This window comes from Lycorma delicatula, chromosome 5, assembly GCF_047948215.1.
Source record: "Lycorma delicatula isolate Av1 chromosome 5, ASM4794821v1, whole genome shotgun sequence".
Lineage (NCBI taxonomy): Eukaryota > Metazoa > Arthropoda > Insecta > Hemiptera > Fulgoridae > Lycorma > Lycorma delicatula.
This window is the reverse complement of record NC_134459.1, coordinates 89268264-89291436: the sequence shown is the minus strand read 5'-3', so window position 1 is coordinate 89291436 and position 23173 is coordinate 89268264. Positions and strand designations below refer to the sequence as shown.

The following is a 23173-nucleotide window of genomic DNA, read 5'->3' as shown; positions in this document are numbered from 1 at the left end:
AAGCAAAGAGACTGATGAAACTCTGTCAGCCATTACAATTCTAATGAAATTTAATTTTTATTGGCCCAGGTCGAGAGAGGATTGCCCCTTGGCGGAATAGAGAATTAACAGGTCTGAAACAGGCTGTCAGTCATTTACAGAGAGCATCTCAGCATGTGGGTGATCCGGAATGGCGAGCAGTGTTGGTTGCAGAGTACAGAGATCAAAGATCTCATTATCTTCATAACGTCCGCACAGAGAAGAGGGATTCCTCACTTTCCTGTGTTAGTGAACAGCGGAACAAAGATCCCTGGGATGCTTGGTAGGGTTTTGGGACACAAATCTAGAAAGGACGTTCTTCTGTCTGCTCTTTTGACTCGGCATGGCGTAATATCAGATGTACCTGAAATTTTATGCAGACTATTAAACGATTTGCTCTCTGACAACAACGAAGCAAGGAAGACCACATACCGTCTGCAGATGAGGCATGAGGTTGCTCTATTTTGTGGGGGTACATTGTCTTTGGAGTTTGCCAAGGTCAAAGAGTATCAGGCTATTTGTAGTTTAGGCATGGGTATGGCCCCAGGCTCTGACGGGATAACGGCAGAGCTCCTTCTTCACTTGGTAGGGGTAAGTGTGAGAACTATCACATGCACATGGGTGTTTAATAAATTAAACACCCGTATAGCTGGGCCGTATAGCTGTGAGTCGGCAAGCCCGCGTTTAGATGGCAAGCCAATGTATTATAGCACAACATAATATCAGTACCTCGGAGTGTTTCTATATGGAAGTAGCAGTTCAAGAAGCACCTTAATACGTACAGAGAAGGCCTGTGTGCCTTCTTCGAAATTCGACATGGGGTCAATCCTGATTGGGGTCTTAATTTTAAGACCATGAGCAATCAGTACAAAGGCTATTGTGTTCGTGGCTATTATGCTATATGCAGCGAATGTTTGGGCGGGTAGGCTAAAATTTCCAGAATATTTTACTGAGGCCCCAACGTCTTATGTTTCTGATGGTAATAACGGGTAGTTACCGAACTATTTCAAAAGAGGTGATCTTGGTGATGGCGTAAGTGAAATCAATGGATATTCTTGCCATAGAAAGGCAGGAACGCCTTTCTGGTATGAAGTTGGGTGAGTTGACTTCTGAAAAGATCAGGAAATCGAGCCAATGGATTTGATTTATGGCAAGTTAGATGGGATGAGACAGAAGAAGACGGGCGGTGTACGCATGATATTTTTTGCACTTTCTGGATTTCCCCAAACAAGTATGTCACACAGTTTCTTTCAGGACACGAAGCTTTTCGGGGCAAGCTGGCAATGTTTGACTTGGTTGATACGGGTTTATGCCCACAGTGTTAGATAACACTTTTCATGTGCTATATGAGTGTATGAAATATGGTGAGAAGCATAATGAGATCATTAGTTGACTGGACATTCTTGGGTTAGTGCTGAATTTGTATCAGAACCAGTTCTGATTGGGGTAACCAGGCCAAATGATCTACAGTTGAGGAATTCATGGTTTATCTAACAAAAGAAAGGATAGTAAAGAGGGTTTATCCCAGCTGGGCTTCCTTTGTTTCCTTTGTCTCTTTTGTTTTTATTGTTCTTGTTTCTTTGTTTTTCTTAATTCTTTACTAGTTATGTTATGGCTTTTGTTTTAGTTTTATGTTTTCTGTGTTTTAGTTTTAGTTCAAGTTGTGTATCAGACTCACTTTTACCTCCTCAGTTAGGTGTAGGTAGGTGATTTCAGTTTCTTCACTCAATGATTGCGGATTCAGTCATCTTTAAGACTAACAGAGATATGCTTTGTTTCTACATGTCCACCTAGATATACAGAGATAGAAGTACACAGAACTATTGAAACACACCAATGGGAAATGTAGCTTGGCAACATTTGCATCGGTAGCATCCTGATCAAGGCATGACCGCAAAATATCTACCGCCGAAGTTTTTGAAGATGACCTTCAGTAAAGCCCATCAGGGCTAGGTACAGAGGGAGTAGTGTAGCGACTGGAAACGTCACATGATGGGTGTCTTCCCCTTCAGGGTCAGGATGTCCCTGAACAAGATTCTGTAGTTGAGTTCTAATTATTATTTAGATATTTATTATTTAGTAATTCTTTTATAGCCATTACGGCCATTTCATGCATCCTACTCTCCAAGCCTTCCTATTCTGGGTTGCTTCATCCAAAAAATCACGAACCTACATACTCTTTATCATATTATAACTCCACATCCTCTGTGGTCTTCTTCTCTTCTATTTGATGGCTGCCATTCCCAAACTTGATGAGGCAATCTGTCTGGACCCATCCTGCACATATGACCATATTATAGCAGCAGTCTAAGTGCTACATTCTCTATCAAAGATGATGTGACCTTCATAATTTCTCTTACTCTATCACTCCTAACTCTATCCATCAGTGTAACTTGGTAACATCATCCAGTACATCATCTCCTCCAATATACCATCTCTACAGCTGTCAGTCTCTGGTACATCATTTTACGTAGAGTCCATAGCTCAGATCCATACACCACCTGGCTTTTAACTAAAGTTTTAAAAATATTATGTTTATTTTTCATTGAGTTATGGTTATTCCGCAAAACCAAATGCAACCTTCTTACAATTCTCTTTCCCTTTATAATCTTATTCATAATATCCATAGTATCTCTTTCATCAGATTTTAATGATATCCCAAGATATTTATATTCATCAGAATGTTTCACAGTTTCTAACAATGTTTCTAAATCCTCTCCTTTTCCTTCGACCACTATGTACTGCATCTTTTCTATATTATTTTTCAGTCCCCATTTCTTGTATTCAGTAATTAAGCTCTCAATCATATACAAAATATCATCCTTATCCTCTGCCAGAATAACCTGATCATCTGCATACAATAAATTATAAATATAGTTTTCCTTCATCAGAACTCCCATTTGACCACATTTATGAGTCCAACATTTCAGAGCCTTCTGCAATAAATTTTAAATAATGTTGGGGACATACAATGTCCTACAGTAAACCCTTAGTGACAATGAAGTCATCAGACAAATGTGCACCAACCTTTACCCTGCTTCTGGAACCCTGATAAAAATTTTTAACTGCATTTATATAAATTTCTTTAACTCCATTCTTTCATAGCTGTCCAAAGATACTTAATAGGAACACTAAGATTAAAATTCTTTCGTCAATAAATACTATATGCAGCTCTCTGTTATAGGCTAATTAACTTTTCAATTACCAGTGTTTATGGAGAAAACATTATCTATACAAGAACAGTCAGTTCTAAAACCATTCTGCTCGTCTAATTCCTGCATCTGACCTTCAATATACTGTTTTAATACCTGCCTATATAGTCTACCTAGCAAACTTGTCACACTGATATCTCTGTAATTTCTACGGTCCAATTAATCACCTTTTTTAAATGTAGATATTATATTTCCTAACTTCCATTCATGCGAAATGCATCACCCTTAAGACAAGCAGTGAACAAATCAGCAATTGCTTCTAGCACCACTGGTGAAGTAATCTTAACTAGCTCAGTGGATATCCCTCCAGGGCCTGGTGACTTATTTTTTTTTATACCCCTCAAAGCAGTCTTCTATTTCTCTAAATTTACCCATTTCCTCTGATGACAGCTGTTGGTAACACATTTTCCACCTTCAATGCTAATACGTTCTATCCTTAAATTTTATCTGATACCTATTTTCATCAAATTCAACACCCCCCACACTTCTCTTGATCGAGAGCTTCTCAGCAAAGCATTTATTTTATTATATGTTCCTTCCCAGGAACCATTTCACCTTTTTAACTTCATAGTTACATCTTAGATAAGTTTTTCTATCTTCAAGGTGTAGAAGGCAACCACTTTTGGTAAGTGCTCTTCTCTTGTTCCACCAAGCCTGCCAATTCTTCAGATCACCACCAATAATCATTTTTCTTCCTCTCACTTTTAACTGTTTCTCCCAGTGCTTCTTTGGCGGTGTCATGAATAATATCCTTTATCTTTCCATATTACTGTTCTGAATCACCTCGCTGAAAAGATTAATCAATCAATAGAAATTGAAATACTGGATTTTATACTGATAATATGAGTATTTATTATATTATATTACACACATTAATAATTATATTATGTTGTCAATACATATTATATTCAGAATAGTAATTCTACAATTGAATATTTTTAGACATTTAATCCAGATCGAAGAATATAATTAAAGCAGCTGGTGAATTTGTTATCAAACATATTTTGTAATAAAGAAACTGGTGTATGATACGTCCAAAGTCGTCTAAAGATATTCCAAAAATGAATACCCACAATTTTATCATAAATTAATTAACAGATCTTAATGAAATAGAATCTAACTATATTTCATGAGCTATAAATTTTGTACAGCTCTGATGTAATGAAAAAAAAAACAAACAGTAATAATACTAATCCATACTTCAAGAAAAATACATATTTAAGAAACGTTTTAACACACTGTATCTTGAAAATTATTTATATCATTGAATTTTAGTGAAATAAAAATCATAAGATCAGATAAATGATGCAACATTTATACTGTATCCATGATGGTAACTGCCCATCACAGATATAGTGTAAATACTAGTATATATAAAATGACATATTATTACAGTTAAATGTTGCAGTTTAAGTAGGTAGTAATTATTGATTGGTTCTTTTTTTCTGTAAGTTTACTATTCAAGTAGCATGAAAACTATGATTTTCTTTGAATGCAAGGAAAATCAACTGTAATAAAAAGTAAGAATCGAGCTGGCTATCATTATATAATTTTTTTAATCCTGTTACAAAATATAATCATTTTAGATCAAGATGAATTTTTCTGGACATCTGGTTAAAAGTCTCTTATCATATGTTTGGTGTTTTGTGTAGTTTATTAACATTTATTAGTCATAGATTTATTATAAAAACTCAATCTAACCTTACAAAAAGGATTTTCTTAAAAGCTTACACTACTAAATTGAAATAAATTTCTATTTTATTTATTTATAAAACAAAAAGTTGACCCTTTTCAAGATATTTATATAATTTCAGATGTTTTCTCAACTCAACACAATAAATTATTATTTTTTAATGAAATTAAAGTGTGTCTTTCTTAGATACTTATTCCATTTTTGAGTTAATTTCACAAATTAGCTCAATGATTTTGGCATGGGAATGTGATAGAGGAGTAAAACTTTTAGCATTTAATAATTTTCAAGTTTGATATTTTGTAACATTAGCAAATTCAAAAATGTTATATTTTGCAATGGATCCTCACGATTCGTTTTGGTTAAGTGTATTTAAAATTAATTTTTCAATTTAATACTGTGTTTCTTCTTCCAGTTTCAGTAATTTTTTAATACGATTTATTTCATTAGAACGTTTTATTTGGAATTAAATTAAAAACATTAAAGGCATTGAAAAATATGATTACCATTTTAGTTACTTATATAAAGCGATGTACTATGATTAATAGGGACCTAAACCTATATATATTTTGTAAAAGATAAAATACTCAGCAGTTAAAGATGGTTATAATATAAAGGACGCTAGAAAAGTGCAAAGAAAAAATAACTGTATTGGGAAGTATTAATAAGCATATAAATATAATAAAAGAGAAATCTAATATTATAAATAAGTAGCAACAAATTTAATGTCTTTATACTTGAAAAAATACACATAATAGAAAACAGAAATGAAAATATAATTAATGAATAAGTAAAATTTAAACATTTCGATTGTGTTAAAGAAAAATATATTTAATTTATATTACTTAACTTATATTTAAAATATATATTCAATTTATGGTACAAAAAAAAATAATATTCTTCCACAGATTGTCATAGGAATAGTTAATTTTAAATTAGTGACTTAAATGGTATAAACTTACTTCTTTATAATTTTAATATTTTAAATGAAGCTTTTAATTTAATCTGATGTAATACATTCTAATGAAACAGAGATCTTTCTTTACAAAAGTATTATGAAATGAGAAAGAAAAAAATTAATATTGTAAATAATTATATTATAAATCAGGTGCTAGGATTTCAATTTTCTAAACACTTTATTAATATATATATAGTGATCACAAATTATTATGTGCATTTTAAGTGTTAATAAAAAAATAACAAAGCAATACACTTACATGAAGGTTTATCATTGAACAGGGCATTTCAAACAGTTTTGTTTACAATACATATTAATTTCAAACAAGTTCCACATGAACACCTTTTGTGGCACGTAAAATGTCTAGAAAACGTTTAATTTTCACACCTCACATTACAAAGAATATCTGGAGTTATTCCATTAATTTAACCTATGATTTTTCTTTTTAATTCATTCTTCGTTGCTTACAAACGCCAAAGAAAGCCCCGACGCCAAACAAACCCTGCCTTTGACAAACCTCAAAGAAAAAAATTGAATGGTATAACGTCAGGTGATCAAGGTCGCCAGGGAATTGGTCCATCATGGTCTATCCAGCAATCCAATATTGAGGCAATTTTTCATGTCGGTAGTTCCTAACATATAAACCCCAGTATGGTTGGGGCGCCAACTTGATGGAAGTAAACGTTGGGTTGCAAATGTTCAATTTGTGGTACTGCATAGTCCTATAACATGTCTAGATAAGTAATCATAGTAACCCTTGGCTCGGCAAAGAAGAGTCGTCCGATCACGTCATAAGCAGTCAAAACACACCAAACGTTAATTTTCGGGTTATGAAGTTGTGTTTTTCGGACGGTATGAGGGTTTTCAAGCCCCATACCCGTCAATTATGAACGATTAACGCGACCAGAAACATGAAAGGTAGCTTCTTCAGAGAAGATTACTTTTTCTAAAAACGCTTTATCTTCGTTCACTTTATGAAGAATGACTACAGCAAAATTGTAACGGCGTGGTTTATCGTTATCTTCAATTGAATGCACCAACTGAATTTTGTATGCCTGATGTTTTAAGCGCTTTTATATAATCTTCACAATTGTCGATTGCGGTATTCCCAGTTTTAAATTTGCATGAGGAGTCGATTTATCCAGGCTTCTTTGAAAAGTTTCTCTTACTGCAACCGTCTCCAACTTCCTCGGAGAACATTGCTTTCTCCTGCACGGTAACCATTGCCTAACTAAGGATCCTCTTGTCATTATATCGCGTTGGTTTGCTCATTCAAGATCATCAGTAACTCTGGTATCTATACTTATGTTTGAAAGTAACCAACGCGCTCTAATCGCTTTGTTCATTTTTTATTAACCCGTAAAATGAGCTGAATAATTTACGTTCACTCTGTATATACAGAGTTATACAGATTGATCCACAAAAAATTGTAACAAAATTTCAGGTCGTTTTACAGGTAAAAATAAAGAAGAAATTTATATAAATTTAGGTTCAGAAACGCTTCGTTATCGTGTTTCGGCTAGTGAAAGTTTTCGCCCTGATTTCTGCACCTTCGACAAGAGTAAGCCAGACTGTAATTCTTGGGGCCCAAAATAAGGGATAGATTTAGTGTTTTTTTAATTTTTTTTAATGATATACTTGAAAGATAAAAAAAAAGGTCCCAGAACTATTTTAAGTAGTTTTTCAGAAATCTGGGGTAAAATACATAACTTTGAGAGGTCGAAAAGCACACTATTTTGTGTTTGACGTAAAATAACTTTTTATAAAGCTTTTAAAAAACTTTAAATAAACATTTTAAGAAAACTAAAAGAGAATTTTATTCTGATTAAAATAGTCTAAATAAAATCCACAGAAACTAAATTACAAACGTCGGAATATCGAAGTTTATTAAAAATAAAGCATATCAAAATAAAGTAGACAGATAAACAGTAGATAAACTGAGCATTAAAACATTTCGTTATCAACAATTTGAATGATTTGAAGCTCTATTATTTGACAGATATTTTAATTTTTTAACACTTGTTCTAAGTTGAGACAATTACTCTTCTCAATAAATTTTTCAATTAATTACTGATGACAGTACTACAGCTACCACTTTTTTTCTTTCATTTTCTTTCTAGAACCGAATTAATATTTTAACACTTTAAAATCATATCTACGTGCCCAGTAATCCTTTTTAAAAAAATATCTAACAGACATCTTCGTTATCATACTGGACTTTATTAACCTTTTTATTTCGAAATCAATCAATCTATTTAATTTTTTCAGTAATATTTAATTTCAAATATACATTCTATCTAGTTTTCGTTCTTCTAAGATAGAATTTATGATAGAATTTTTTTTTTAAGAATTATTTATTCATTTTTCTAGAAAAGAAAAGAGAAAATACAACCCTAATCAAATATTTAACTTTTATTACTGAAAATAAATTTGATTTTAGAGAATTCTAGGTTTTGAATTCTTCTTTTCAATTTCATATGGGTTTTACAAAATTTCATACAAGCATAAGTGTCTGGCTGTATTATAGATTTTTAATATGGGAAATATATGAAATATACGAGGTGCGACAATAAAGTAATGAGACTGATGTGAAAAAAAATGTTGCTTACCGTTTTAGTCATGTTTAGTGTTGTCTCCTTCAAACTAGTTCCCCTCTGATTGCACACACTTATTCCAGCGCTTCTGCCATTGATGGTAACATTTCTGGAACTCATCTTCTGTAATATCCTCCAAGACCCTCGTCGCAGCTTTTTGGACATCTTGTGTTGTTTGAAAATGGTGTTCCTTGACCGCCATTTTGACTCTTGGAAATAGAAAAAAGTCGCACGGAGTGATATCGGGTGAATAAGGTGGCTGTGGTAGTACTGAAATTTGTTTTGAGGTTAAAAATTGCTGTACTGACAGAGCAGTGTAGGATGGCGAATTATCGTGATGCAGAATCCAATTATCAGCAATGTTGGCACGGACACGAAGAACTCGTTTACGAAGTCTTTCTAAAATTTCTTTATAGCAATATCGGTTAACTGTTTGTCCTGGGGGCACCTACTCTTTATGAACAATTCCCTTGGAATCGAAGAAGCACACAAGCATGCATTTCACTTTTGACTTTGACATGCGAGCTTTTTTTTGGCCTGGGTGATCCCTTTGAGCACCATTTCGAACTTTGGCGTTTTGTCTCTGGAACGTATTGAAAAAAAAACAACCTTCATCACCAGTGATAACACGGCTCAAAAAATCTGAATTGATTTCCGTTTGCTCTAACAGATCGGCTGCCACATTTTTCCGTGTTTCTCGCTGTTGTGTGAGATTTTTGGGGACCATTTTTGCACAAATCTTTCTCATACCAAGATCTTCAGTTAATATTAGACGAACCGTTTCTCGATCGATATTGAGTTCTTCTTCAATCATTTTCACGGATAATCTTCGATCAGATGGTACGATTTCACGCACCCTGGTCAAGTTGACATCTGTCCGTGAGGTTGATGGTCGTCCACTGCGGTCTTCATCTTCAACATTCGTTCTGCCTTCACAAAAAATTTTATGCCACCGAAAAACTTGAGCTGTTGACATAATCTCCTCTCCAAAAGCCTTCTGAAGCTTACCGTAAGTTGTCGTCGCGTTTTCACCCGATTTAACGCAAAAAGAAATGGCATACCGTTGCGCAATATTTTACGATTTCATTTCTGTGACGAGAGACACAAACACGTGTTCACTTATTACAGCACAACTCACGACTGAGCAATTACATCAATGTGCCGCTTGGACTAGAAATAGCTTATAGACGAAGGTCAAAGATGGTGTGGCTACGCAAGCTGCAGGGTTGCCACATTTTGCAAAGAAAAATCAGTCTCATTACTTATTGTCGCACCTCGTATATATAAAGTGGAGAGGTTTTTTTTTATTATGAAATATAACAGTAATATCTTGCATGGGAAGAAATACATATTTCTTGGTATCATGCATGTTACCACTATTCAACCTTCATAGAAGTAAAATTAAAGCTGCATTAAACAAAAATCATCTGTATTATTCATATAATGAACCTTTTGATAAAATTAATGTTTTCAGAGTTTGGCAGCTTTTCATAAAAATAAATTTGAATAAATAAAATGTACGAAAATAAAAATACAATTTTCGCAGATTTATAGCCTAATTATTTCATCAGAATATCCAAGGTTTGATATATATATATCAAATAAAATAAATAGAATTACTTATCGTAACTAATCTTTACTTAATTTAATACATCAGTATTCTCATCAAAATCTTCCATACGATTTTAAAATATTAATAAAATAAGTGCTATTCCGTTCATAGAAAAATATTGGGTTGCTGCTTCAGTCGGATAAACAACATTTGTAGTTTCAAGCTGTTGCTAAGTCTTCTGAATTTATGAATATTTTCGTCCTCGCGAAAAAATTCTACTTAACATACAAAAAAGAAGATATAAATAAACCTGTCAATATATAAATTATATTGGTGCATTTGAACTACGCTGAAAAATATTTGCTGATTAGTTGAGTACGATTATATTTATTATTATTATTATTATTATTAACATTTTTATTACGGTTTTATTTGTTACTTTTTATTTTTTATTTATGAAAATCGGTTAGTTTTTAAAGAAAAGCTGTTTAGTCACTTATAAATTTGCACTTACTACAAGATTTTTTTTTGTAAAAAAAGAAAGTTGCATATTTTGTTTTAAGTATAAATTATTTTTTTATAAAATGTTTGTCTAAAAACGTTCATGCCCACACATATAAGTCTTAGCTTACATGGATATAATTACTTTTTTAAATTTTATAGTTATTTAATGTGAAGTATAGTAAAACTTAAGAAAAAATTTGAAAAAAAATTACAAATGTAATTTATTTATATATTTATGTATTCTGTAATTTTTTCTTTTAATTTTATTTAAACTGAATATTGTTCTTAATGAATAATATTAGAGTATTTCTTGTCGTATTTGGATGTACAAATCAACTTTTTAAAGAAATATAAAGCACTTGAATGCTAAATAGTTTATATTAAATATACAATAATAAAATGTCGTTCAAAATATTTTCTTTGTGGTAGTTAAAAAAAATTCGATTGAAAGCCTACAATCAAAATATATTTAATATTAAATACGATGACGCCAAAAGGAGAGATATATCTGAATGTGTATATATTTGAGACGATACATCATGTGTGTGTGTGTGTGTCACGTTTTACGCGCAGACTCCAGACGACTTTTGGAGAAGCGGTGAACCAAAGATTCACTAATGCGTTCGACTTCATTCGTTGCTGATCTCCGAGAGCTACTTTAAACCAAAACAGGTATGCGATATTACGTACTTAGATTTTTATAAATTTAAAATTCTTTATGACTGTTAATTTAAATTGATATTAATTCATTAATATTATTATTCTGTGTAAGTTTAACATAAGGTTGTTTTTTTTAAATTTTTTAATTAAAAAAAACATAATTTATTTTCATAAATGAATAAATCATTTAATATAAATAAAATGTATGTTTTTATCCGTAAATAATTAACTGTACTTGGCTATTTATTTCATTTGAATTAATTTTAAATACAAAAACAAAAACAAATCATTAAGTGATTAAAAAACATTCTTTAAATTAAGTGTAGACCATATGTTCATCAATTTATTAATTTTTGTACATTTTTAAAAATCTTCTAAAGAGAATGATTTACGATACGTAAAATAATAAATAATTTGCAATAATTATTTCAAAACTGATCTCATCTTTATTATTTTTATATGTATAATAAAAATCTTTTATTTTTAATAATGGAATAATTTATATTTTCTATTTTTACAAATGTTTATTCTTTGAAAAGACAGTATATAAAATAAGCAAAAATAAATAGTAAAATCCAAAACACAACTATAATTCAAGGACAGAATTCTTTTCAAATTTATCAAAAAAAAAAATCAATTCGAAATATCAAATAATGAAAAAAATGTTGTTTATAAATTACATCCGAGACAGTTTTTTTTCTTTTTTTAGATATAAGTAATAAATAATAATAATAAGTAATAATTAATCAGAATATGTGTTTTTTAGTTGCTAAATAACTGGAATTTCAGTATATGGTAGACTATAGTACTAGGCTTAGGTAGACTTCATTATTTTAAAATCTTCAATTTTCCAGGCAGATGCAGTTTATTGCTCAATTTAAAAAAAATTAAAAAATAATAAGTAGAATTTAAATCATTCAGATCATTTAATTCATTTGATTTTGATTTTAAAAAAATCTTGCCAAATACATTCAATGGGAATTTTCACAGATACATAATTTTGGAACAAGGACAACGTACGAGTCAAATTTCAACATTTTATGTCATCAAAAATGATCATTTTTTCACGGATAGAATAATAAATAATAACGAAATTACAATTACTATAATATTTCATAAATATTCCAATTCGTATAAATAATTTATACATTTTAATACACAAATAAATTAATAATTGTGATAAATGCAACATTTTCATTCTATAAGTTTTATGTTAGTTATGTTAATTAATTTAACACATCCGTTTGGATATGTTAAAATTATATTCCAATTGTTACTTAAAAAAATAGTAAATCTCAAATACATAATAAAGAAATATTCTGTAATTATTTTTTAGAAACTACTAAATTTATTAGTAAATAATAATTACGAATAAGAATTACAGTTAAATTTAGTTGCTTTTAGTTGTTGATAAGTTTGGAAATAAGATCTTTAAGAAATTTTTCAATAGTAGTAAAGGAAATTTCGTAAATATGTATTTGATAATTTAATATTTTTTTAAAGATAATCGGTACAATTCATGAGTTCTTATGAACACCAGTTTTCATTTTTAGAAACCACAACATTAATTAATAAATATGCTATAAATTTATTTTATGATGAACAAAAAAAAAGTTAAAATAATGATGTTTGATTAACGAGTTAAACATATTCAAAAATTGTTAATCTATTAATGGTAATAAAAAGTATGAAATAAATAAAACAGGAAGATTAAATTACTAACGGTCATTATTTTGTGTGATTAGTAGGCCTTTCTTTAAAAAATAAGTTCTTAAAGAAATTTTTCAATTTTCTTTTCAGAAAATAATGCAATTACAATTTTTTTTTCTTTCATTATTACATTAGAGAATTTACAGGATTTAATATAATGAGCATTACAACAGTAATATAATATTATAAAAGACATTAAAAAATAAATAAAGAAAATAAAACGCTATCAGAAAACAAAGAATTGCATGCTACGGACATCTATAAATAATGCACCCAAACTCACAAAGAAAATTTTCACATAACTCTGTAACAAAAACCCAACCACTGGTTTCAAGAAATAAGGTAGAATTAAACGAATTCGGAATAACTGATGCCAACGTCAAACAATGATTACCTCTGAGGAATAGATTACAAAGAGTAACAGGTTTTCAGAAGAAAACAAAATATCGGACCAGAGCAACTTGAACTGAAGAAAGGAAAGAGAAACACAGGAAGATTATGATAAAAATGTGGAAGAACAAAAAAATTTCCAAAATGAATTAATTGAATCTCGTAGTCCAAAGAGGCTTTTCGAACAAAACAAAAAAGCACAGCAAAAAAAAAACAATCTTAAATTAATTGGTAATTTAACTATATCTGGTTAGACAAATTGCAACGTACATGAAGTATGTATGTTAACAACTGAAGATTGAAGTATTGAAAACAGCATACATGAAGTGAATTAAAAACTAGTCTTCATGTATTGTAACTAAATAAAAATCGGTCATAGAGTATTGTCATAACTTTCCTCTGATAGATCACGATGGTTTTCAAAAGTACTTCAGGTCTTTATAGGAAATAAGATTCGTATGTCTTGGTGCGTTACTGTAGAGAATATAAAACCAATTGTTTGTTTAAGTATAGATAAATATAAAATTGTTACCAAGTACAAAATTGTACGTTATTCAGACAAGTTTTCTAAGTAAATCTTAATTGCAAAACATATAGGAAGTGTAAACATATAAAAAAAAAAATTACGCTATTATCCAGATGTAATATTATGTATCAAAATACAAAAAATATATAATTAACTGTTACATAAGACATACGTGTGTAACATATTAATTATTTAAAATATAGACAAATGAAATAATGTTTAGTTAAATACATTAAAATACTAAATATAGAAACAAAAAAACTAAAACATATTTCACAGTTCAAAAGGCATCAATGAAAATTATTTGCGTATATATATTCATATACAGATTGAACTTAGATGTATAAAATCCAGTTTTTCTAAATTTTATTAGTACTACTAAAAAATTCACCTAGCCAATAATATTGTTTCTGTTAAAGAAAATATTTTAATTGTATTTTAAATAAATTAGCTGAAAAAGTTTTTAAAATTATTCGGTAATTTATTAAAAATGGCAACGGAAGCATAATAAGGTCCTTCTCGTAGTATTGTGTTGAATTATAAAGAAAAACAGTTTAGTGGTTTAGCAGAGACATATTTTTAAGAATAAAAGAGTGTTGTTTTTGCAAAACTTGCACGCTCATAAATATAAACAAATCGATAAGTTAACAATTTTATCTTTCTAAATACCGGTCTATACGACTTATATTTTTAGGTACAAAATAATGATCTGACAGCCCATTTATGTATCTTGAAACCTTGTTCTGACTTTTTAAGGGTGACGCAAAAGATAATATTATACTTAGAGACGGGAATACGCATAAGCAAAATACATATACAATAATAACGATAAGTTTAACGTTTTATTAAGATGCTTCAAATCAAAAAAGAACGGATTTATTTTGTTGCAAACGAAATCAAGAGTGCTTGTCTTTTATTCAAATATCCAAAAATTTCGTTTTATGGACAAAGAAATTCCCATTATCATTAATGGGAGTTTTATCCGCATTAACAATAATCTTATTTATTGATTAATTACAAGTTATATGAAGTCGTTAATTGTATTTAGGTTTTCGTATATAACAAATTAAGTTAATTGTAAAGTGAAACTTGTACTGTTTACCTTTCGTAGTTTCATTCTTTTATTAAATGCTGACGCGTTTCTGAATAACTTCATTGACCAAACTTATTTTACAGTATTTTTAAATTTCTGTTAGTCTTTATATAACGTCTAGTCAACGCCCCTAACTTATTTAGGGAGTGGGAAGTGAATAAAAACTTAACCTTCAATAACCCAGAATATTATCATCATCTACATTCTTTTGGAAGTAGATTTGTATTTTTTGCTGTAGAAGATAGAGTATGTCTCCAGATTAAACTTTCTCGCTTACCTTTCCGGTTCAAAGTAATGGTCTTATGTTTCATCGAATAATACTATCCGCTACAGAAATGAGTCTTCCTTAATTTTCATAACTTTTAAAAAGCTTTTGCAAAATTTTCAAATGATTTTCTTTTTGTAAAATTTAAAGTTGAAGTGGAACCCAGCGTGATCAGATTTTTTTAAAAGTTTAAAGAACTGTGGTATTGAAAATGCCGAGCCATTACTTATATTTAATTTACATGTAGATTTATCAGCTTTAATTCATAGATTATTGTGAATCATTTGTTTAACTGTTTTGATAATATTCTTTGAGGTGGAAGGCCTATCTTTTTGTTTTCATCAAAGAGATAAGCTCTACTTTTTTTTAAAGTTATCAATTTATTCATAGATTTTGCTTCAACAGTTCTTTCCCTATTGCTACTGCACTGTATGATAATATCTGGTGATTTGAGAAACTTAATATCTGGTGAAATGCAAACGTATCACTGTTTGCATATTTCTTCCTTGGTGTAATCAAACAAAGAATCACTCATTTTAAATTGTTTTTTAACACAACTAAAAGAAGCTAACAGTTTGAGAGCTAACAGAAGCTAAGTTTGCAGATTGTATGAGATGTGATTTGTAGCAGAATAGTCAGTGCCACGAGACGTGATTGGAAGAGAAAAAAAATGTCCTTTTACTTTTTTACTTCTCCTCGTAATAAAAGTACAATTAAATAAAAACATTATTTGTTCATTCTATAAACTGTAGATGTTTAATTAAATTATTTATTTATTTACTCATCTAAAATAGATATTTCATGAATTAAATTTTTTAAAAATGCACTAAACTATTTTTCAGAATACTACGTTCAATATTTCTCAGTTGCTTAGTTTACCTTAAAGATTGAACATACTCGTAATTTAAAATTATTTGATGTTCTAAGATCCTAGCATCGAATGCAGTTTGCTGTAAAATATTTTCAGTTAAATTTTAATCACTTTACATTTTTCCATATGTTTCAAACCTTGGATGAGGCATACTATTGTTGGATACTATTTTCAGCCTAGTCTCAGGAATGGCTTGTGTCTCGATAGACTAATTAATGAACTGTAATTTGTCTTATTTCTCGTTACGACGCAGTATAATTTGAACAGAGGTGAGGATAGATAAACTGTTTGTATATGTATCCGGGTATACACACATGTAGTCGCGTACTTATGTGCATATGTATGTACGTATATATTCATATAAATTTGGAGTTTATTAAAATAGTATTTAAATAAATGAGATTTAGTTTCTCTTCCTATATAACACTTTTTGGGTTGTCATTTTAGAAATGTTTATCTGAATCATTAATCAATTAAATTTTGATATTTTGCATATAGTAAAATGCAATCAAATTTTTAAAATGAAATGATACAGCTTTTATACATGAGCTTCAGAACGTAGCATTCCCCCTGTCCGGAATGCGGTAATATTTATTATTTTTCCCTCTAACTATTTCAAGTAATTTTCTTGAATTTTTGTACGAAATAATTTAAGTATCAAAACAATATCAGGGATATAAATCATTACGCTATAACAACCCATTAGTTAGAAGTAATTATGACAAAATAAAAAATCTTCATATGCACATAATATAACTTTTTGTTTAAAAAGTTTTTTATTCTTCTGGAAAAACTTAATCAGAAACTTAAGACGAACTTCCTCGAAAAAATTAAAAAAAAGACTTCCTTTTGTGAAGTCAGTTTAGTTAATATTCAAGTAAAGACACAGAATAAATGACCAGAAAGATTTTGTACGACTCCTAAATAAATTTAAGTTTTAAATGTTTTTATTAATCCAATTAAAGGCTTCGTCTTCTTCAATGAAATATTTTACTTGTAGTTTACTTATTCAGGATATATTTGCTTTCCCGGCTATAGCGATATATGCTGCCATAGCTGTAACTGGAAAGCATATAGATTGATAAGAAATAAATCTAATTTTTTTGTTTGTTTTGTACCTTAAGGAGATTATAAAAAGTTTAACAAAAAAATAGATTTAAATAACTTGTAAATAATAATCTGCGGAAAAGACTTTATTCCAACGTTTCCATGTTCAAAAAATTTATTTTTGTCAGACAGTTGTTTGTGCTTATGAACGTATGATTTACGTACTTATGTATTTGATCTTATAACTCTGTACACCATTGACCGATTTTCTTTAAACTTGGTAGACAGGTACTACCCTCGGAAAGAATATATTAAATTTTTGCAGAAATTGGGAAAAGGAGTGGTGGTGTTTTGGCGGAAATAAAACTTCAAATCTTTACTGGAGCACTTTAGTTAAAAACGTTTATCCTTTTTTAAAAAAGCTTTTAATTTTTTTTTGAAGTTATCAGATCTCGATTTTAATTAATTTAAAATGAATTTTAGTAAATATTTTAATTATTAAAAAAGCTCTCTGTCGCATGAGCCTACAAATTTTGAAAAAAATCGAAAACACATTTTTAAAAATTGCGATAATACTATATAATTTTGGTTATTGCTTTATTTTGTTAAACATCTTGCCTTTAAAAATTAAAATTTAAAAAAGTTAAATATAATCAAAGAAGTAATTTTAAAATAAGTATAGAAATAATTTGTTTTTTGTATTTATTTATTTAACCATGAATCATAAAATTATAAATAATTATTGTTAAAAATAATGTGAAAAAAATAATTCATAATTTTGGTTATTGTTTTGCAATAAAAAGATGTTATTTTATCATAAAGGATACAAATAGAGCTCAAAATGACTGAATTTAGACCAGAAAAAGGCTGGTCTAGTTTACCAAAAAACACTTTTCGCATAAGTCCTTCATTTCTCATTACACACACACTTGCATATATATATATATATATATATATAACTTGTGTGTGTGTGTATATATATATATATATATATATACACGTTATATTTCTGAAAATAGCCTGAGAATAGATTATTCATTACATTCCATACGCCACATGTGTTGCCTGTGGCTAGTTTCCAGGAAAACCCACCGTGTGAAAGAATGTAATACAGCTGAAACCTCTGTTTCTTTATTATAACTGTAATAATAATTATTCATCCCTATAGCAGCTCTCATGGGGTAAAGTCCTACATTAGTACACTCGTTCGATATTACATCGTCCTGTTATATAGAATCTTTTGCATATACGCATAATAATGAGGTTAACAAATAATTCTTAACAATTACAGAATTCAATTAATTACATAATTCAAAAAATTACAATTCAATTAATTACATAATTCAATTACAATTACTAATTGTAATGATTTTAATTGCAAAAATAAAGTTTATGTCTTTAAAAACGGAACTCGTTGAATTTTAAACTTAACTTATATATACACACAAACACACACACACACACACACACACAAAGTAAAAATTCTAAATTATTCATGAATTTTGACTTGAGGAGATTCCCTCCTCTGGTAATAATTATATAAGTACTTATCAAGAAAGAAGGAGAGGAAATTCGAATAATAATTAAATAAATCGAGCCTGCAATTTTGAATATCTACATTCAGAAGTTATGAAATGATTTTAATAAAAATTAATAGAAAACTAATACTATATCCATGTTATAATGGTATCAATAATTGAAATTAACGAGAATTCGTGTAACTGTCGCAAATTGATGAATACTAAGCGACCGACCGATCAAACTTTAAATGAGTAAATATTATTTATATTAATTCACGTTATTATTATGATTATGCTATTACAACAAAGAAAGTGTGGGACGTGCAGCTTCAGAATTAATTAATTGTCTATACCATTTCACGTAGTTATTAATTGTTAATATTTTGGAATTTTCAACATTTTGTGTTATATTTGTGATTTGTTCGTTATACGAGTAGTTTGGTTAATCCTCTTTTGTTTGATTTGGTTTTAAAATATTTACTATTTAGATTGTGTTACTTAGTAAGAACAATCTCATAACTAATATTACCACAATAATTTTAATAATTCTATTCCTCTTTATGAATATAACATAATTTAAGAACAGATTTATAAATATCACTATAATACTGTTATATTTTTAAGATTGCATATTCAAAAACTTCATAAACAAAGGTACTAGAAGAAAATATTTTCCTGTTAAAGTAATAATTTTTAAATTGATCTTATTTCGGTTTCAAATTTTTTGTGGTATTACAGTGATTTCATTTCCTTTGGAAAACAATTAAGAAAGGTAATTCTTTTTATACAACGAAAATTACAACCTATGCACTACAATGTATTTCTTTCTTCTAAATGAAAATCCTAAATAGTAATCACTATTTCCCATACAGCAAATTCAATATTATTTTTAATACTAGCTCTACCCGCCACGCTTTGCTGTGGCACATTGTGGTTGCAACGAATGAGAAATTTTAATAATTTTTAAAATTAATATTCCAGAAGAAAAGATTTATAAAGAAAGATTTGGTAGCTTTTATCATAATTTAATCAGTAAGGTTAACATGACAACTTTTTAAAACTTATAATTCTCTCCAATTTTATCCCATACAAGCCATTTCAACCAGTCCTTGGTACTTCCAAATTAAAATTAAAAAATAGAGAAAACAACAAACATCTAATATCTGTTTCGCCTTCCCCCCCCCACACAAATATTTATATATATTTGATTTTCCTTTTGTTTTCTATCAGACAATCTTTTTCATACCTCTTTTATAAATTTGAAGTTTTATTTTTCAAAAATATCTTGAAATTTTTTGTTATGAGAATTTTTTATCTTAAACATTATTTTGAAAACCTACTTTAAATAATCGCAATTAAATAAAACGTGCCATGCAAACTTAGTACAAAAACAAAAACTGTTAAAATAGAAAATCCGATTTAATTAGTTCATTAAAATAGTTTTAAAGCACACATTGTATTTAAATGTTCAAAATATTCAGAAACTTTTTACTTGACAGGCTGTAGCGATGTACGCTGCTACAACTATAACGGGAACGTATATACTCGTAGATCGGTCAAAAAAATATGTAATAAAAATTGGCCTTTTTTTTAACTTTTGTGCCTTAAGGAAACGTTAAAAAAATACATTTAAATAGATTGAATAATCTGCAAAAAAAATTTTGTTCCAATGTTCCCGAGTCTAAAAAATCTATTTTTTAAGACGGACGTTTGTGTGTATGTACGTATGAATGTTGGCCTGTATTTATCTTATAACTCTAGACCCCGTTAAATGATTTTCTTCAAACATAGTAGACATGTCTATCTTGGATGTTTTTTCAAAAATTTGAAAAATGAGTAGGGATGTACTAAAATCTTTTATTTAATATTCACCCTCTTCCCAAAAAATGACTATATATTTTTATTTTTTAACTATATTTTGTTTCTGAAAAAGGCGTTACTACACCAACTACCACTATTTCAAACCACTACAAAACGTTTTGCCCATTCCACTCTATTGGCCTGTGATAAAAATAAAAAAATTTTAAAGTGTAAATTCCATTCCATTTAAAAAGTTAAAATATTAATTTTTTGAATGCTCTTACTTTTTAGTATTTCTCGGAAAAAAAACATATACAAACAGAATTTAATTTAAAATATTTATAATTTATTTAAATACTAGCTGCAGGGCGTGTTTACGGCACGCCTCCGCAGCTAGACCCTTCGGGCGGGTTGCCCTGGCGGGCGGCGTCTCGGAATGAGATTATTAGGTGTCCAAAACTGATTACCTCTTGTGTAAAAATACATTTTTTTTTTTAATGTTGAAAATTGATATAACGAAAGTTAAATTAGAAATTTAATTCTAGAAATTGATAACGAATCGGGATTTTCCGCTAGTGATCGGTGCATTCCGATGCCTGCGTTTTGGTTATAGTTCATGATTTTATGAAGAAAAATAGTCTCATAAATAAATAAAATTATGTAAAAAAAAAATTAAAACACCACTCGTAACTTAAACCCACTAAAATTTAAAAAAATAATTTTAAGACGGTATCTCAGAATGGATTTGAGACATCACCAACAACCTTTGTTGGTGATGTGTAAGATTATGTGAAAGTCATAGCAACATATTCAAAATTTGATCTTTTTCCAATTTTGTTTTGTGCGTGTATACACCCAACTCTTTAGGCCACTCGTCACGCATAAGAAAGAATTGGTAAAACATCAAATTTTTTATTTGAATCTATAACTTTCACATAATCTTACACCATCAAAGGTTGTTGTCAAATCCATCCTGAGAAACCGTCCTAAAATAATTTTTTACGTTTTAGGGCGTTTACTTTGAGTGGTGGTTTAAAAATCTTTTTTACATATTTGTTTATTCTCTACTTTATAGTGCATTTAATAAAACAGTGGTTTTTAAAAAGTTTTTTTTAATATATTTTATATTTTCTACTTTTTAGTCTTCATAAGTTTATAATTTACAGCTGCGCTAGCGCACAGGTGTGATGGTATTTAGCGAAATATGGGATCGGTACATTTTACGGTGGGTGAGTGCAGGTATGTTTTACGGCGGGTGAGTGCAATCAAAACATAGGTCTAAACGATTTAATTTCCGGATAACCAACTCCCGATCGATCAAGAATATACCCAATGCGTTAAGCAGTTAGCGCTCGACCTGCTGATACATACACCGTTTGAATCGTGAAAATCGGACGAGCGGTTGCTGAGATATTACGGTGGCACCCCCTCACCACTTTTCGAACGGCGCCCCGGGACACTTGAAAATATTATCATCCAATGGCTACCACTGAGAGCGGGTGAGGTATCACCAAGAGGGATCGAAAAAATTTTTCAGAGCGCTACGACCGACCGTTTTCGAGACATTTGCGACTTTCGTCCGAAAATTTGGGTCCGGTTAAAAAGTACTAAATTCTCGCAAAACTTCTATATATATAAATATATGGACATATATTTCGTCACAACATAGCAGTCGACTACAGCGGCTGTACGTCAGTGTTACACTAGCGTTCCTAGTGATGAGAGGAGGTACTATTGACGCAGTATACTCACTTAGCCACTAGTTTATTTCAACATTTTTTTTGGGGCGGGGGTGGGATTTTGTAGAAATTTTTTTGCAAATATTATGATTTTTTAATTGTTAGCAAATGTGACTAAGAAAAATAAGACCTTAATTTGGTGAAATTTCGAGATGTGTTCAAGAGTGAGTCCTTGCTCTACAGCCACACCCCCTAGACCTTATAAGTTGAAAATTTAATGGTATCAATGCCCCATTTATAGAAGCAATCTGACCAAGTTTGGCAAAAATCGGTCCAGTAGTTTTGGAAATGTAAGGTGATTTATAGAGCGATATCGAAGGTACACATGTACATACGAGCATCCGGAAAGTTTCCTTCAGGTTTTTAGGCTTTTTGGGTTCCTTAGGTGTTAAAACGTCAAGACCCGGTGAAAACTGCATATTTCCAAAATAGACCGATTATAGTACTTTCCTTTCTAAGCTATAGCTCTGTTATAGCGCTAAACGGGCAAGTAATAGCCAAAAATTGTCATCCCTTTCCTAGATTACAACTTTTTTTATTTAGAATTATGGTTGTACTCGTATATTTGTATTTTCTTTAAATTTCAAAAAGTTTTTTTAGTACATTATATTTTTTTTTTAGATCATCAGTTAGGTATTGTTTTCTTAAAAATTTATTTTACCCGAATGCTTTCACCATGAGTATGGGAGCCCTTTAAAATGAAAAAGATATTTGTTTGATTTTTCAAGTATACAATACAGTTCAACTTTTATTACGTCCTTTACAAGTATAGAAATTATCAGTTTTCTGTATTTATTATTTAATTATGTATGTATCATAAGATTAGAAATAAATATTTTTACATAAAAATGTGAAAAAGTTCATAATTTTGGTTATTGTCTTTCGATAAAAAGGAATTATTTCTTCATGAAGATACAAATAAAGTTTAAATTATTGAACTGCATAACTTGAACGGCGTAGCCGGAAAAATTCATTGCCAGATTTTTCTCATATAATCCTAAAAGTACAATTAAACAATGTGAAT

General features: G+C 29.7%; 1 protein-coding gene across 1 annotated transcript; it reads right to left on the bottom strand.

The window, feature by feature from the left end:
* Positions 1-2432: 2432 nt before the first annotated feature.
* LOC142325701 (uncharacterized) lies at positions 2433-2918 on the bottom strand. The gene has a single exon (XM_075367729.1). It carries the CDS (start codon positions 2916-2918, stop codon positions 2433-2435), a length of 486 nt encoding a protein of 161 aa, XP_075223844.1.
* Positions 2919-23173: the final 20255 nt, after the last annotated feature.